At 39.2% G+C, this 17,333-nt stretch overlaps 1 protein-coding gene across 1 annotated transcript in view; it reads right to left on the bottom strand.

Annotated features, from left to right (window-relative positions):
• The window catches only part of cpne4a (copine IVa), a 56,186-nt gene that overhangs the window by 10,797 nt on the left and 28,056 nt on the right, over positions 1-17,333 (bottom strand). The window contains exons 7-11 of the mRNA XM_074654428.1: positions 12,528-12,626; positions 7,886-7,972; positions 4,519-4,578; positions 2,338-2,471; positions 1,461-1,515 (exon numbers count right to left, since the gene is read on the bottom strand). Coding sequence (XP_074510529.1) covers positions 1,461-1,515; positions 2,338-2,471; positions 4,519-4,578; positions 7,886-7,972; positions 12,528-12,626 — 435 coding nt within the window. The remainder of the gene's footprint in view (positions 1-1,460; positions 1,516-2,337; positions 2,472-4,518; positions 4,579-7,885; positions 7,973-12,527; positions 12,627-17,333) is intronic.

Below are 17,333 nucleotides of genomic sequence, written 5' to 3'. Positions count from 1 at the left end.
TCATTTTCTTCTTCTTGACATCTAATCGGAGCTGCTGACTGACTCTTTCCTCCCAGTGTCTTATTAAAACAACCATTCAGACTCACAGGACAGGTAACCTTCCCCCCCACACACACACACATCTCTAGGTGAGGCTAGAGGGTTTAATGACTGGGGTGAGTACAGGAAGTGTCAATCACTGCAGCAACTGATGCTGCATTCACTTCATATCAGAAAGACGGGCGCTTTTACGTATGTGATGGAAACTAAAGACATGGAGGAAGACAAAAACATTTAAAGTATTTAAAAAGAAAAGAGATGAAACTCTGGTGCTTTTGTGTCAACAGCCGCTAAACGCCGCTGCAGTAGGGCTGCCGCCATTTTGGACTGAAAACGCCAATGAGTCTGTGGCCATGGATGTATAAAGATATGGAGGGCGGAACCTGCCAAAATCAGCAATAGATGAATGAATAAATAAATGACTCAATAAATAAATAAAATTAAATGTAGCAAAAATAAATATATTTTTTAATATAAAAAATAAATTTAGCCATTAATTAAGTGATAAAATGTGACATTAATTGATATTTCTGTTTTAATTTGCTTCTTTATTTATATATCTTTCTATTAATTCCCTTATGTATGTGCTTTTATTTTTAATTTTCCCTTTTATTATTTATCTATTTATTTATTATAGTTTATTGACAACCCCCTCATTTGCATAATGAGACAGAAATGCATAAAGAAATGTGTCAAATAATGTATAAAGAAAATAATACAGAAATAAATAAGTTTGGGGAAATAAATAAGGCGTGAAATGCAAAGGGAAAATCATGCATAAATACATATATTCAAAAAATATATAAAATAAATGAAAAAATAGGTAAAAAGAGTTATGTAAGAGTTATGTAAATAAATACATTTATTTATTTATAATAATATTTTTGCTACATTTAATGACATATTTATTTATTTATCGAGTCATTTATTCATAGAGTAATTTATTTATTTATTGATTGATTTTTTATTTTGGCAGGTTCGGTCCTCCATAATACCAGACCAAGAAGCGAAAACAAAAACAAAAGAAAAGTGTGTTCAACTGAGAAATGTTTTCTTACTGATGGACTCAACTTCTCACTAGTTCTACAGTTATATAAAGTCACTTTGACCTCCTGTAGTTAAGACTGAGTTGGATATTGAAACGCAGTATTTCCAGGTACTTGAATGGAGATAATCAGCACTTTTTATGTGAAAGCAGCATCAGACAAGCACCCGCCGGGCGCTGCATGGCATCATGGGAAGGGAAGTGAAGGAGCAGGAGGGGGGAACTATTCAACCAGCAGCACCCCAGGGTGACGAGGAGGAGGAGGCCGGCTGGTAATTACCGCCTTCTGGCTGAGGCCGACTCGCCCTCCTAGGGCCTCCCCCCCCTCAGACAGAGAGCATGCTGGGAGAGACGGCGAGCTGAGCAGTTAAATTACCTTGGAGTCAGGAGGGATCTGAGCCCCGAAGCCGAACGCCGGGAACATTTTGTCACTGTGAGAAGAAAAAATAAGTCTGAGTAAGAAAGGAGGAGGAGGGTTTGTGATTGGCTGCCAGCAGGAGTTAACGAGCTCATTCAGAGCACCGCTACTTCAATACAAAGCACAGAAATGGACTTCTGATTGGCTGGGAGGGTCGAGTGATTACTTCCTGCTCGGATCATACCACTGGAAAGTCAAGAAATTTCTCAAAACAAGTTGTTAACATAAATGAAACATGATTACTTTTATTGTTGTTGTCACTTTTTTCTAAAAGGTAACACTTATTTTGGAGATTAACTAAAGGATTTCAGTCACGTTTTGCGCATTAAGATATCCAATAGTTTGTTTTAATATGTCATCTACATTGCGTGTTGCCAGATACGGTTCGACAAGAAATAGAAATAGTAATCACAGCAGTTGGTGGTGATTTGTGTTCAGGTTAAACTAACAAAGAGACATTGTGTTGATCGCTGAGCCTTTAGACGTGTTGGTAGTTGTGTTTTTGAACTGTGTACAGAGCCAGGCTAGCTGTTTCCCCCCTATTTCCACTCTTTATGCTAAGCTAGGCCAGCCACTCCAGCTTTGAGTGAACACACAGATATTAACATCAATCTGAACACCTCTCTCTCTAAGAATAATCGTTTAAGATGTTTCTGTCACTTTTATGTCACAAATTGAAGATTTCATCAAATGAAAACAAACAAAGTTCTTAATTTGTTGGTTATTTGTTTTCACACCGTTTTTATGAGACTGTCCTCCCCCCAGGCACGTGTTCAAGGCAGGTTATTACGACTCATATTAATGTTATTTGTTGTGTGTTTTGATGCAGACCGACCTGTCGTAGTCCTGGCAGATCTCACCCACCGCCACCAGAGCCTTCAGGTACTCGTTGGGCTGGTACGGGTGGATATAGTGCAGAGAGCAGCTGTTTCGAGGATCTCCGTTAGATGCCGTGAAGTCGATGGCTACCTGGAGACACAACAACCAATCAGAGGTCAGCAGGTACATTTGAGCCTTTTTCCTCAGAGGTGAAAGTGCAGTCAGGTTACACTGTTCAATGTTTAATCCACTTCAATTAAAGCCCAGCTCAGAGTTTACTGTTGTGTCAATAGAAAGCTGCAGGAACGAGTCCTAAAACCCATAAATGAGTTTTAGCACTTCCTGTTCCCTCGGCTCAAAGTCAATGGGTTTTTAGAAGTTTTTGGTTTGATACCTGAAATAATGTCTGTGGTTAACACAAGCTGAAGAGATGGATGGTGGAACTTGCCAAAATCAAAAATAAATAAATATGTAATTAAATGTAGCGAAATTAATATTAAAAATAAATGTAGCCATTAGTTAATTGAAAAAATGTGACATAAAATGGTATTTCTGTTTTAATTTGCTTCGTTATTTATTTATCTTTGTATTAATTACCTTATTTATTTAATTTTCCTTTTTATTTATTAAATGTATTTAATTGTATTATTATTTTATTTATTATTTTTTTCACATTTATTTTGTATTTTTTACATTTATTTTATATTTATTTTAGCATATATTTTGATTTATTTATTTATTTTTGCATTTAATATTTATTATACATTTATTTTTAAATGTATGTATTTATGCAATTATTTATTTATTTCTGCATGATTTTCCCTTTACATTTCACCCTTATTTATTTCCCCAAACTTATTTATTTCTGTATTCTTTTCCTGACACATTTCTTCAAGCATTTCTGCCTCATTATGCAAATGAGGTGTCACTCAACGTTCGTCATCATGGAGTCAGGATGCATGACTTTAAAAAATAAATGAATAAATATATAATAAATGCAAAAATTAATAAATAAATTTAAAAATGAATACAAATAAATATATTAATAAATAAAAGGGAAAATTAATCAGTAGAGTAAATAAATATGGGAATTAATATGAAGATAAATAAATAAAGAAGCAAATTAAAGCAGAAATATCAATTTATGTCACATTTTATCAATTTATTTATAACTACATTTATTTTTAATATTATTTTTGCTACATTTAATGATTTATTTATTTATTTATTGAGTCATTCATTTATTTATGCATTTATTTTTTATTTTGCCGGGTTCCGTCCTCCAAAGGTACATACATATATCATTTAGATATTCTATCCCTACATAAACGTCAGCAGCTTCTAGAGGGAATCGCTGTAAATGAAGAGTTTGAGTTTAAATAGAAGAAGTCTCGTCAGCTGTGAACTAAAATAACCTGCAGTCTGCGTTTCCTCTGGAGACGACGGGAACCAACAAACAATCAGCTGATTGGACACGCTGCTGTTTCTGCTGCTTTTCGTACTTCCACGCTTGTTTACATGCTGAATGAGTTTCTGACCCTCCTGGGCGATTAAACCTCTGAGGATTGTTTCACAAATACATGAGAATAGAAACTCTTTTCTGTTCTTTCTTCTGCTGGCTGACTGGCTGCAGGTTGTAGCTGAGTGTCTCCCGCTGATTAAACATTTAAACGTTCAGGGAAACAGTCGGCTCGCCGCTGCAGGAAGTGATGCAGCCTTGTGCTGTTGAGCTGAATGTTTACACGAGTTAACAAGGGGAAGACGCTGAGCGACGGAGGGAAGATGTATAAACTTTAGAGAACTGCTGAAGGAGTGGAGGTGTATGCCAGCATTCATTATACTATAAAAGTACTATAAAAGTAAGATAAAATATATTTTATTGTTTGTGTAAGAGATGTTTTAAGGATCCGTGTTTTTTAAAAAGTTAATAAAATAATAAGTATTTATAATTATAAACTTCCAGTCTCAGTTACTGTGCACTGGTTAAACTGGTCAGATCCCAGTGAGAGCTGCCGATGTTAACTGAGGCTACTGCACGTGTCGCCGTGGTTACCGTTTCCATGGTGACATCAGAAATTACTCTGAGAACACGGAATGCAATTTTTTTCTCCTCCTGACGGGAATATGACACAGGAAGTTGACCCGAGCATGACCTCTGTGTGTGTCTATGTGTGTGTGTGTGTGTGTGTGCGCTCACTGTGAACTGGATCTGACAGCCTCCCATGATGTAATCCAGGAAGGAGTGCATCTTGATGATCTGCAGACAGACAGAACACTTCAAAGGTTTAACTGATGAAACATCAGACAGAGCGATGATGTCACTCTTACATCATCAGCTGTTTCATTCATCCTCATCGACCAGCTGTTTGTTTACCAGTTGACTAGTAACAGCCAATCAGATCCGTGCAGGTGTAGACAGCCTTTATAACCCAACACTTCCTCTGATTACTGGAGACATGTTTAAAGGATTCACCTGAACATCCTGAGAGTGCTGATCAAACTACAACTTAAAGGGCCACGCCGCCACGTTTACACATGAGCATCAGTTTAATGGTCCTGGTTAGTCCTCAGCCTGAGGCTCAAATCTCCAAGCATGAATGCCCTTAGTTGGAACATAGTTGCTCCGATATTTATGAAATTTCTTACCCATGTTGCTCTCATCATTTCGGATATATTTCTCATGGTTTTCATTAGCTCCGCCCAACCGGAAGTCGGCCATTTTTAATATTGTGTGGTTTTCATGCATTTTATGCAAACTTTTACAAACTGCTCCTAGAGGGTTTATCGGATTCTTTTCAAATTGGGTTGGTATAACCAAGCCTCCAGGAAGAGCGCTGGTCGTTGATTCCAACTTTCGTAGTAATCTTTCCTGTTTCATGCAGAGTTTAACGTGTGAAAATATGAATCAAAAACACACAAAGAAAACAAAAGATTTGATTCAGACAGAGTTATTATAGACTTCTCTGAGAGCATGTTATGTGTTATTAAAGGGGGAATGAATAGAGATGCAGAGTTCTAGCTCTCTGCTGCTTTTCTTTGTCGTATATCACTGAGTATCTTTATATCGTTGTGTTTTGGACAGTTGGCCCCGTGCCTGAGTGGGCCCGCGGCCCCTGAGGCTCTGAATCCGCCGCTGGCTGCTCGCCTCCGCCGCCATCGTCTCTGACAGAATGAGATCAGAGGGAATCTTTATGAAACATTAAATATGAGCTGCTGTAAGGAGGGCAGAATGTAACCTCGTCACCTGCAGTCAGTTAGTGATCCGGCCTGTAAACCTGCTCTCATTCTGTCACCTCCACGCTAACTCGCCTCCTGCTCTTAAAACATTTGGTTTCATTTCCTGCCTCCACTCCAACTCCTCATCCATCGAGTGTAAATGAGCCTTTGGAGCGTCTCGCTAATTTGTTTCCGTGTTGTGCTACAGCTCATTCTGCGTCGCTCTCTTCAAACCGCCGTAAACTGGTTGTGAAGCGGCAGCTCTTCACGTGTCGAGTGTTATCAGGCTAAATGTTATCTGGCGGCAGGATTCCCCCGACTCCGCCGTTCAGCATCGCCTGGCAGTAAATGTCACGTTAGTCATGCGGCTCAGCGCCGGATAATTGTTTCAGTCTGTCAGCCAGACAGCCTCCAAAATACAAGCAGCTTCTTCTTTACTGGAAATATCAAGTTTTAATGCCTTAAAACTGGGAAGAAACATTCAAAAACAATGACGGGACAAAAAAAGTGAAAAGAACCAAATTTTGATGTTAAAATGAATCCGATGCTGATCTCCTCTCATCCCAGATCCAGCCCTCTCATCTGTGATCACCTCATTCTCCTCACCTGAGCTTCCATCTCCTCACCTGAACCTCGTTCCCTCATCAGCCCTGCAGTTCTTAAACCGGCCTCTTTCCCCCAGTCACTACCAGTTTGTCAAAGTTGCCTCATGCCTTTACTCTCTAGTGTCTGTCAACCTAAACCTCCTATCCTTTGACTTATGATCCTTCACTTGGTCTAATCCCTTATTAATAGGTTTACCTGTTCAGACTGCCTTCACAGTTTTGATCCGTGATTACGTTTTTGCAACGTCACAATAAAATCACTGAACTGATTCTGTCGGCCTGCGTTTGGGTTCCTCGTTGCCTCGCAAACAGCAGACAGCAGCCGTGGCAATTAAAGAAACCATCAATGTCTGAACCTCTTTTACCCGACGGACCCGGTACCGGGTTCAGCTGAGCTGTGTGTTAAAACTTTGCCTTTAAAAACTTCATAAAATGCTGCTCTTTTTTTCCGAAAAGTTTCTAAAAGATGAGGCTTTAACGCTACTAAAACAACACTCCAAGTGTATTTTGTCCAAACAGTGTCTGTTTGGCAATGATTTTAATATTTTAGTTACAAAATCAACGCACCAGAAATTGTATTTTTGACCGTGTTATATTGAATGTACATACTTGACTTTGGATTCTTTTTGTTATCTTATTTACATTGTTATTGATCTCATTTGTTTATTACCTAAGTTTTACTTGATTATATTTCATTAATGTCATGGCCAAAGGCTCCATCGTGTGCACATAGTCTCCTGTAGTGGATATCAGTAGTATTTTATAGCCAGATTCCCTTTCAAGAGGAAGAAAACCCATTTGGAACACTTGGTATCCAAGTGGCCAAATGGAGAGTCCGCCTGGTCCTATCCTCACTAAAACCTTTGTAGAATCTATGTGCTTTGTGTTATTTATATCTGCTTTGGCACAGTTGTAGTCAAGGAGTTGCTGAATGAATTCAGTGGCATCTCTGTGCATGGCATCATTGCTATAATGGTGTTATCCACTGTCTCATCTAGAAAACATTTGAGGCCAGGATAAAAATGTACATTTTTCCTTTGGTTCATCACAATTTACTCAGGCATAGTAACAGTCACAATGTTACTGACACTAGGGGTGAATTCTCTGAGGTCTTACCTATCCATGGAGACCAAGATCATGCATATAGACCTGGTAGTTGTGGAGCTATTCTTGATTTATTTTGAATATGTCTGTCAAGGAGAACCACACCTTCCAGCACCCTAGGGGCTTAAGAGGTTAAAAAGTTATTTTTTCAGCAGTGAATAGTGTTTGGGTCGTTATTTGTCTCTGATGATGACTCGTAATTTAATAATATGACGTATTTGCTCATCCCACTGTCTTCTGTTTCTTCATCATGACAGAAATGGATGAAAAACAACAGTAATAGATAAAGGTAACAAGGATTTTAATAACAAGACTGTCAGTTTTTCTTTCAGGACCCGTATTTATGAAGAGTCTCTCCTCCATCTATCTGACAGGACTGAAATCACTCCCCCTCCCTCGGTGGAGTAGTAACTCCCTGATGAAGCTTCAACTCACGACTCTCCTGACAGAGTGAGACGTCGCTGTTTTAACACACTCTCTGACACTGACACTTTTTAAAGGCATATATACTGTATATGTTTACATATATACATATACCCATACATAAATACTAGGGGGTTATTGCTGTAATGTCTCAGAGAACAAGGGACAAAAGGACAAGGGACAGGAATACAGTGTTTTAATAAGTCAATCGGTCACCTTGCACTGGTTCAGAATGACGATCCCGGAGTTCTTGTAATTCTTCTTCTTCACTCTGTATTTGGAATTTATGCACGGCCACTGCACCTGAAAACACACACACAAATTAATTTATTATTATTAGCAAATTATTTTCAGGTCACAATTCTATTGATCTATATCTATATATCTATACATATATAGGTAAACTGTATCTAGCTTTAAAACTGAGCCCGCTATAACCTAAAAATCGCAAGTTGTGTTAAAGAAATTTGTGGCGTTAAATGACTTTGACAGCCCTAACATAAAGTAATTATATTTAATCTCATAATCACAATATTGGTCAGAAAAGTCACATTAGATATTTTCCCTTAAATCACTGAGCCTCTGAACCTCTTCCTGTGGCGGAAACAGAGCTCCAGCTCTCTGTCAGACAGCCGCGCTAACCACAAACCCTCCGAGATGAAGTCGATCCTTCAGCTGCCCAAACAAGGCCGTCGAGGATTCGCTTTGACTCTATTACATGTAACCGTGGAGACCAGGTGACACACAGCGGTTCAGACTCTATTTGTGTCCGGTTAGATGGATGGAATAGGATGAACACACAGCTCCCTGGAGGCTTCAGCTCTGAGGGATTCTTGTTTCTGTGTCGCCGGTCGGGAGCCGACTGTCAGCTCAGGAAGGAGGCCAATAAATAAAAACAAAGAAGAAGAGAGACCGGAGGGCGAGCGGGGGTTTCCCCGACGGGACTCGACTGACTGCTCTCATTGTTTCTCCTCCTCTGCTGGATGACAATGGGGATGAAAAGATGTTTCAGTGGGTTTACAGATGGAGGTGACTGCAGCTCTGACCAATCAGACATAATCAGAACAGTAGAGAGAAGCTACTGACTGAGCTAATGTTTAGCCCTGCTAGTCACTAATACACAATATCAGTCGGGTAACAGCCCGACCCTTAACGGACGTAGGGCGTCAGGAACCAAAATATATAATTTCTCCCTGTGTAGTGTATCATAGCAGGCTGTTCTCATTCACTGTTTGTACTTATACTTATACTACTTACTAATACTTTCAACTAACTCCAATGTAAACCCAGCCGCCGTGTTATTCGACAGTTGGTGCAAGTGATGTAGTATTAATAGCGTGAGAGTTCATTCAGAGTGGGAGGGAGGGGAGGTGGCGATGGCCAAAATTCAAGATAGCGACGGCCAAAAACCAAGATGGCGACAGCAAAAATTCAAGGTGGCGATGACCAAAAACCAAGATGGCGAAGTCCAAAAATCAAGATGGAGAAGGCCAAAAACCAAGATGGCGACGGCCAAAAACCAAGATGGCAAAGTCCAAAAATCAAGATGGAGAAGGCCAAAAACCAAGATGGCGACGGCAAAAAACTAAGATGGCGACACGGCAACAGCCAAAAACCAAGACGACGACGGCCAAAAATCAAGACAATGGCGGCCAAAAACCAAGATGGAGACTGACAAAAACCAGGGTGGCGACACGGCAACGGCCAGAAACCAAGACGACGATGGCCAAAAACCAAGATGGGGTTGGCCAAAAACCAAGATGGCGACGTCCAAACCAGGAGACCGCTGTTCGTGTCCCGTGTGAAACTAAAAGTAACATTGACTTATTTTGTCACGTCAGTCTTTAGTCACGTGACTCATCGGTATCATCAGTCCCGTTAGTCATGTGAGTCGCTAGTCAGGGAAGTTAACGTCATTCACGACCGTTTCCTAACCCTAACTAAGTGGTTGTGTTGCCTAAACCTAAATTCCTGTGAAAACAAAGTTTATTTTGAAAGGACACTGTGCATGTAACAAGCGTATATTGACACGCCGTCCCTGGTCCGTCAAAAAGTAACTCTAGAGGGGTATCCTGTGCGTCGGTCTCCAATGCCGAGGGGCACTGACCAAGCGGCGGTATACGACGAGTTGGGAGTGAGAGTGTATTGTTTGGGAGCCAGGAAACAACCTTTTACTTTTTGTCTTTATGGTCTGAATCACATTAGGGATAACGAAGCACTCATTCACGTCTATCAGGTCCTATACAACACAAAGACGATTTACGTCTTCAGTAGGAACCAATGGGCTTGGAGCTGAGAGCCACAGACAGGAAGTCAGACAGTTTTGAGAGACGGACTAACACGGTGTTGGTTTGAGACTAAACATGATCAACACAGCCACAGTATGTCATCTAGTCACATGGTGAGGACAGCATGAGAAGGTGAGATGATCAATAACTTTGTCCTGAATCCAGGTGACAGTAAAATAAAAGATCATCACCTTCAGCTTCATGTTTGACTGATTAAAGGCCTCAGAAGATGTATTTTATTTTTAAATGTGAAGGAGGCGAGGCTCTGAAGGAGGACGGTTTAATGAAAACTGTGGCAGCATTTCATCAGACCGTCACAGAGGATCATTACAGGGAAAATATTCGAGTGCTCGTCACTGATAATGAGACAGCTGAGAGGGAGCGTCTCTGCTCAACGGTCTCACATTGTTAGAGTGTTTTCAGCCGTGTGTTGTCATTTCCAGAGAAAACACACAACCTGAGTATTTGGAGCATTTTAATTAGCGTCTGTCCAACAGCTCTTCTTCTCGACAGCTGCTTTTTCATTAGCTCTGCCGCCGCCGCCGACGTTTCGGGTAATTACACCGTCTGTCTTCATAAACTGTACGGCCCCAAAGGTGCGTTTTTAAAGGATGGTCATGCTGCTAATTGGCAGCTTAATGGAATCCTGGAGCTGAAGGACCTGATGGAGATCAGGTCATTTCTTCTTAAACTTCCCGGGGTTAAAGTCTGCTGCTACCTGTGGTTTGTAGCCTCGCTAGCAACGCAGCTACAGGGAAGCTAATGCCGGTCAAATGGTCACTACTGATGTCCAACTGTGTTCAGCTAGAGGTGTTTTAGCTCAAAGAGGCAAACAATAACTGAGGAGATTGGAGCCATACTAGCAGCCCTTTGAGTCCGTATTAAATGATAAATGTTACTTTAACCCTTTCACAGTGTGTTTCCAGTTCATCAAAGTTAATTGTATCAATTTGTCAACCCTCTCGTGTCACTTATAGTTCCAAAAAAACAAACCGGCGACCAACATGGTCGTCGGTTTGTTCAACCAAGATGGAGACAGCCAAAAAGCAAAGATGTCAACGGCCAAAATGCTGAACTGGAGGCTTCTAAACGACAATCCACAAACCAATGGTGACATCATGGTGACTATATACACTTCTTATAGACAGTCTACTGTAGTATTTGGTCACAAACCAAAGTATTGGACACATTCAAATGTTGACCTGATGATGGCGCTAGATGAAAAGTCAGAGGATCACCGGAGTTATTATGATTCATCGTGAATGGAACATGAATGATGAACCACATTTCATCACATAGTTGTAGCAGAAAACAGGTATATTGGACTATTGGAGATGAATTTACTTAAAGTATTGTGTGTCTCCTCCTGTCTGTGAGGTGTTTTCTGATTAACAGTGAGTAACAGTGAGGTGTCACTCAGTCTGACTCTCACTGAGCCGCTGAATTGATCGAGCAGCTGAAGGAGAAACAGGACTTTCTGTCTCAGTGAACTGATATCAGCCTCTCTGTGTGTTCACAGCTAAATGAAATATTAACTGGATCTGTTCACACAGCATTAAAACCAGGACAAAAACAAGTACTGTACTTCTGCTTTAGACTGTTTTATACTTCTACTTCACTACATTTCACAGGAAAACACTTATACTGCACTACATTTATTTAACAGTTATAGTGTTTTTATTATTAATTTATTTGACAGGGATGATATATTTATGCATTTTCATATTTTAATAAACTGATTAAGTGTGTGTATATAGGACTTTTAGCTGTAGATAATTTAAAGTCCTTTTCCCTGGTTTCATAAAACACTCTTATATAGTTGTCTATTTCTTATTTTTCATCCCATTCTAATGTTAGTTTTATATAAGTAAATAGTTATAATAGTATGCATATTTATAATATTTTTGTTGTTCAACACAGGTAATTTCAGTAGAGACATTAAATATGACAATAGATAGAAATAATTTAGTTTTACTTTTGTACGGTAGGCTACTTTGTAGGCGGACGTATTACTGGCGTCTGGTAGTCGCTTTCAGTCCAAAATGGCGGAAGCGTAGCTCTGCTGCTGGGTGCTGATGTTGCAATGAAACGATCAATTGACTTTCACTTCTTAGCGATATCTGTCTTTGGTAACACTGAAGGCGAATATCGTTCATTTGTTGTTCACACACGACCAACGCTGCAACGATACAAATCTGGCTACCATCTGGCAAATTTGCAAAGTTTCCCTTAAATGTGTTCACAGTCAACACTCTTTAAAACAGCGTTTCTGAAACCACGAGTCATGAGCAAATAATGAGTTCACAAACCAGCTGAATGATAATTATATTAATTTGTTTTATATGCTGTTTTTTTGCAGTGATTACGTAACGCCGTCATCTCAGGACATTTCATTCACTGAACACTGAGCTTTCTTTCTAAAACCGAAATTCTGTGTTTATATAATCCACCATGAATCTTAAATGTTTCTTCATGTTCAAACAGTCGTGGTTGTTCTGATAAAGAGTCTGAGAGGCTGATGACTGGAAGTATGTTATATAAATATTACATATATGTGGATGAACTCGTACCTGTCGTCCATCGATGGCTCCTTTCATCTCTTTGAACGTGGCCTCGAACTCGCCGATGTAGTCGTGTTTCCCGTTTGAGTCCCAGTCCCACACGGTGCACTGGGTGGACAAAAAAACAGAGACACTTCATAAACTGATGAGTAACACAAACTTTTAATATTAATCATCAGAGGAGAAATGTTTGTTATTGTGTCATTAACTGAACCTGCATCACACTGATTACAGTAATTATCATTCAGTCACATAAAATGAGTTCATATCAAGGTTTAGTTCTAATTAGACGTCTGCTGTTGCTGAGGAAGATCACCAGTCTGTTTACTAAAATAAATAAATCGTCTCTGTTCATTAATTTTCTGTTTTTGGAGGTTTTGAAATTAATGAGATTTTACAGAAAATAGATTTAGTTTCTGTTTGAAGGTCATCAAGTTAATAATTTTTTGCCGCAGAGCTGATTGATGTCTGAATGGTGTTTCATGCTTTTAGCTTGTACAAAGTCCTCTTTACTAATATATGTTATTTAGTTTAGCACACGGAGAACAAAACACTGTCCTATAGCCCTTTGCTGTTAGTAACCATGAATAATTCTCTGAACACGTTAGTTAACGCTGGCCAACAAGTATTGTTGTCTTGTTTTTTTAACCCTCTGAGACCCACAATAGACCCGTTTTTGGTTTTTTTAGGGGGTACAGGGCGTCTTTAGGGGGAGATAGCAGGCCAACAGTAGATGTGTCATAGAAGTGGTGTACATCATATGAAAGCTGGGACGAGTCCTCCCAGTGGAACCAGTGGGCAGCACTGGGACCACAACCAGCAACGGCAAGTGAATAAATCAGACGAGGATAGTTTGACAGAGTTCATGAAAAATAAATCGGAGGACGTGAAGAAGAACGCTGACAGTCTCTGCGCAAGAGAAGAAGAACAAGACCACCATCTCATGAATTTACAGAACACACACACACACACACACACACACTCATGCTCCAGTTCTCATCTCAGTCTGGTGGTTTTATATTTTCATATATTCATGCAGGAGTTTCAGTGAGCAAGTGGACCATTTACTGTGTGTCGGTGTCATAAATCCCAATATGTAAATACTGAATATCTCCTTTATATCGCCCATAAATCCTTGAATGCAGCGCAGAGCAGTCGACACATGAACATATAATCTCACAGCAAATTAGTGTCACCTATAGGTGGCGCTGCAGAAACATTAAAGTACATTTAATCCTCCACAGATTCACCATCACACTCCTACAACACTGTCGCACTTTTGTATTCCACAAATCCACAAATTCTTTGTCAAAACCTGGCGCCTACATTAGCCACAATGTGGGTGAATATTTTATTATTTTATTATTCTTTTATATAACCCGTTTCTGTTACAGTCACCACTGTTTGCTTTATTTTCTCTGGTGACACAAATGTATTTAAATGTGTAATGACTGCTACAAACAAATAGGGGGCAGCGTTTCACCTCTACTGGGTCCAAACCATTGACTGGATTGGAAACCTCATACTATACTAGTAATACAACTTCGTACTACACTAGTAGTATAACCTCATACTATACTAGTAGTACAACCTCATACTATACTAGTAGTATAACCTCATACTATACTAGTAGTACAACCTCGTACTATACTAGTAATACAACTTCGTACTATACTAGTAATACAACTTCGTACTATACTAGTAGTACAATCTCATACTATACTAGTAGTACAACCTCATACTATACTAGTAGTATAACCTCATACTATACTAGTAGTACAACCTCATACTATACTAGTAGTACAACCTCATACTATACTAGTAGTACAACCTCATACTATACTAGTAGTACAACCTCATACTATACTAGTAGTATAACCTCATACTATACTAGTAGTACAACCTCGTACTATACTAGTAATACAACTTCGTACTATACTAGTAGTACAATCTCATACTATACTAGTAGTACAACCTCATACTATACTAGTAGTATAACCTCATACTATACTAGTAGTACAACCTCGTACTATACTAGTAATACAACTTCGTACTATACTAGTAGTACAACCTCATACTATACTAGTAGTACGTACAGATTTGGCCAAAATGTAGCATGTAGTATAATGTGAACAAAAGCAAAATCTACAGTATGCCATAACTATGTCGATGTCATACTGTTAAATCACAAGTCTCCACCTTCAAGCATGGTATAGAATGACACTGCTGATTAAACCACTCCCCCTAGATTATCAGAGTCTTCCCTCCAGGCCTGAACCCTCCCTTTTCCCTCCAAAACAACCCCAGGCAGAACAAAGAAGAGTGATGTGAGTTTAATATGGCTTTTGTACCTTTATAATTTATTTGGTTGAAATGAAATATATATTGTTCTGTCAAGGAGAAAAGGCAATTTCCAGATTGTGGATGCCTGAAAATGTAAGTTAAAATTATCTCATCTATTATTTGTAATTTGTATTATGTTTATGAGATATGTAATATCATCTGTTAATGGGTTTTTTTAATAGAAAAAATCATCCACCAACCACCATCCAACTTAACCACCTTGACTACAATAAATTGTTGGAACGGCTCCCTGGATCCTGTGTTTAGATGTGCACCACATAAGATGTTTTATGAACCGACGCCACCACAAGCAACAAAGCTTCTTCACATACTGATTTGGAAAAAATCTCCAGTATGCATCAGACCAGTCTACCTCGCCTACTGTATCCCACAATGCAAAGCTCTGGACCGCTACAGGCTACGGTTACAACAACTGCATGCAAAAACGGCTCGTTTTTTTTACATTTTTCGTAGCTATTTCATCACTAAATTCACTTCTGAATATTTTTGAGGAGAGAAATCAACTGTGTAGATTTTCAATATTGACACTTTTACAATATTAGATGGCAAATCGAACATTTGCTCCAACGTTTTCAGAGTTGAGAAGCTCCACAAACCGCCGTGACTGCTAGCTAGCGCCTGCAGGGGACGTTACCGACGCTACGGGGACCTAATGATTTAAATAAGGACTATTAGAGTGTTCATACGGGGAAGTTGATTTACCTCAAAATAAATTATCCGCTGAGTTGCAGATGTCTCTTTTCCAATGTAAGTCTATGGGAAAAAGTATTTTTGGGCCCAATGGCATCACATGACGGACATGGAAGTTGTAGAACGTCCGTTTAGCCACTACGAATGTTGGGATCAACGACCGGCGCTCTTCCTGGAGGCTTGTCTTAAATGTTCTCTCTCTTGTTTAGGTCAACAGGAGTCAAGTGGGCGAGCGAACCAATTAGATCCAGCCTGGGTGAACGTGAGTGTTTAATTATATGCTACTCTATGAATACATTAAGGTGCGTGATGCATGTAACTCCTCATTAAAGTGAACATCATGACTTCTTTTTCTTCTTCTTCTTCTTCTTCTTCTTCTCTCTGACATATTAAGCGACCTGTCGAGGTTTAAAAAGAGAACATCCTTCCAGTTTTCTATCTGAGAGGAAACACGTCGAGTTTTAATGAGCTGTCACACTCACAGCTTCGTTCATTCAGCTCAGAGGGAAAGAATTTAAAGTAAATTAGCGGCTTGGAGGTTTCCACACTGGAAACCTGCTGAAAACACCAGAAAGCCGAGATCTCCCAGTTCAGGTTTCTAATTAAGAGGACAGACACTCAGCGAGGTGCAAACCTCCGAGGAAGTCCTAAACAAGGAGCCAGATAGACGAGAGACTTTAACCTCCATTTAACGGCTGAAATTTTAGATCAAATGATCTTCATCAGACAAAGAAATGAACATTTGATCATCTACTTGTTGTTGCAGCAGGCTGATTTAGCACTTGTTTAGCACTAATTCACTTCGACATGATTCTAGGGAAGTCTTTTTTATTATAATGAATAAATAAAACATATATGCAAAAATAAATACATTTAAATTAGATAAATAAATAAAAGGGAAAATTAAACAAGAGTAAATAAATAAGGAAATCAATACAAAGATAAATAAATAAAGAATCAAATTAAAACAGAAATATTAATTTATGTAACATTTTATCAATTCATTAATGGCTAAATTTATTTATAATATTATTTTTGCTGTATTTAATGACATATTTATTTATTGAGTCAATAATTAATTTAATCTTTTTTTTTAATTTTGGCAGGTTCCGTCCTCCGTATATTTGCGGCTGGTTGATATGAATCGATGTACAGAAAATAACAACATGACCAACGTTACGTTAATAAAGAGGACCTTCAGTATCATAATCTGGTAATAATAGAAGCTGTTGGTTCAGTCAGTAAACTGACTTGGTGTCTTGCTCATGGGCTTTAATTCAGGACACAACCTGAGCGCCAGAGGCCTCATTACACAGAACTACGCTCACTAAGATCAGATAGATGTTTCTGTAATGAGGCCCCAGAGATTGACCCTCTGAATAGTAGCAGTGAAGGAAGCTGTAAGTAATCAGGTGTTATTCAGCGTGGTCCTCCTCCATGTCTGTGATTACTGCCTCTAACAACTCACAGAAACATCCCATCTATCTGTGGGAACATCAGCTACATGAACAATTACAGCAGCTTTTAATTTGAAACGACGTCAAGCAGAGATAACAGACCTCAGTGTTAATGTGGCGTTCACAAACAGCAGAACGATATGTTCATAGAGACACAGACAGTCTGTTATTCTTCTTCATAATCACATGTATTTGTCTCGTTTATTTAACAGCAGCTGCACCGTTTTCTCTTTCCTGATCTACTCTCACAACCTGAAATATAAACTGTTTAAAATGTTGGCTGGTTTCTGACCAGATGTTTTTC

Source organism: Sebastes fasciatus, chromosome 12 (genome assembly GCF_043250625.1).
Source record: "Sebastes fasciatus isolate fSebFas1 chromosome 12, fSebFas1.pri, whole genome shotgun sequence".
NCBI classification, from domain to species: Eukaryota; Metazoa; Chordata; class Actinopteri; order Perciformes; family Sebastidae; genus Sebastes; species Sebastes fasciatus.
The sequence above is the reverse complement of the archived record's forward strand: the minus strand, read 5'-3'. Positions and strand labels throughout refer to the sequence as shown.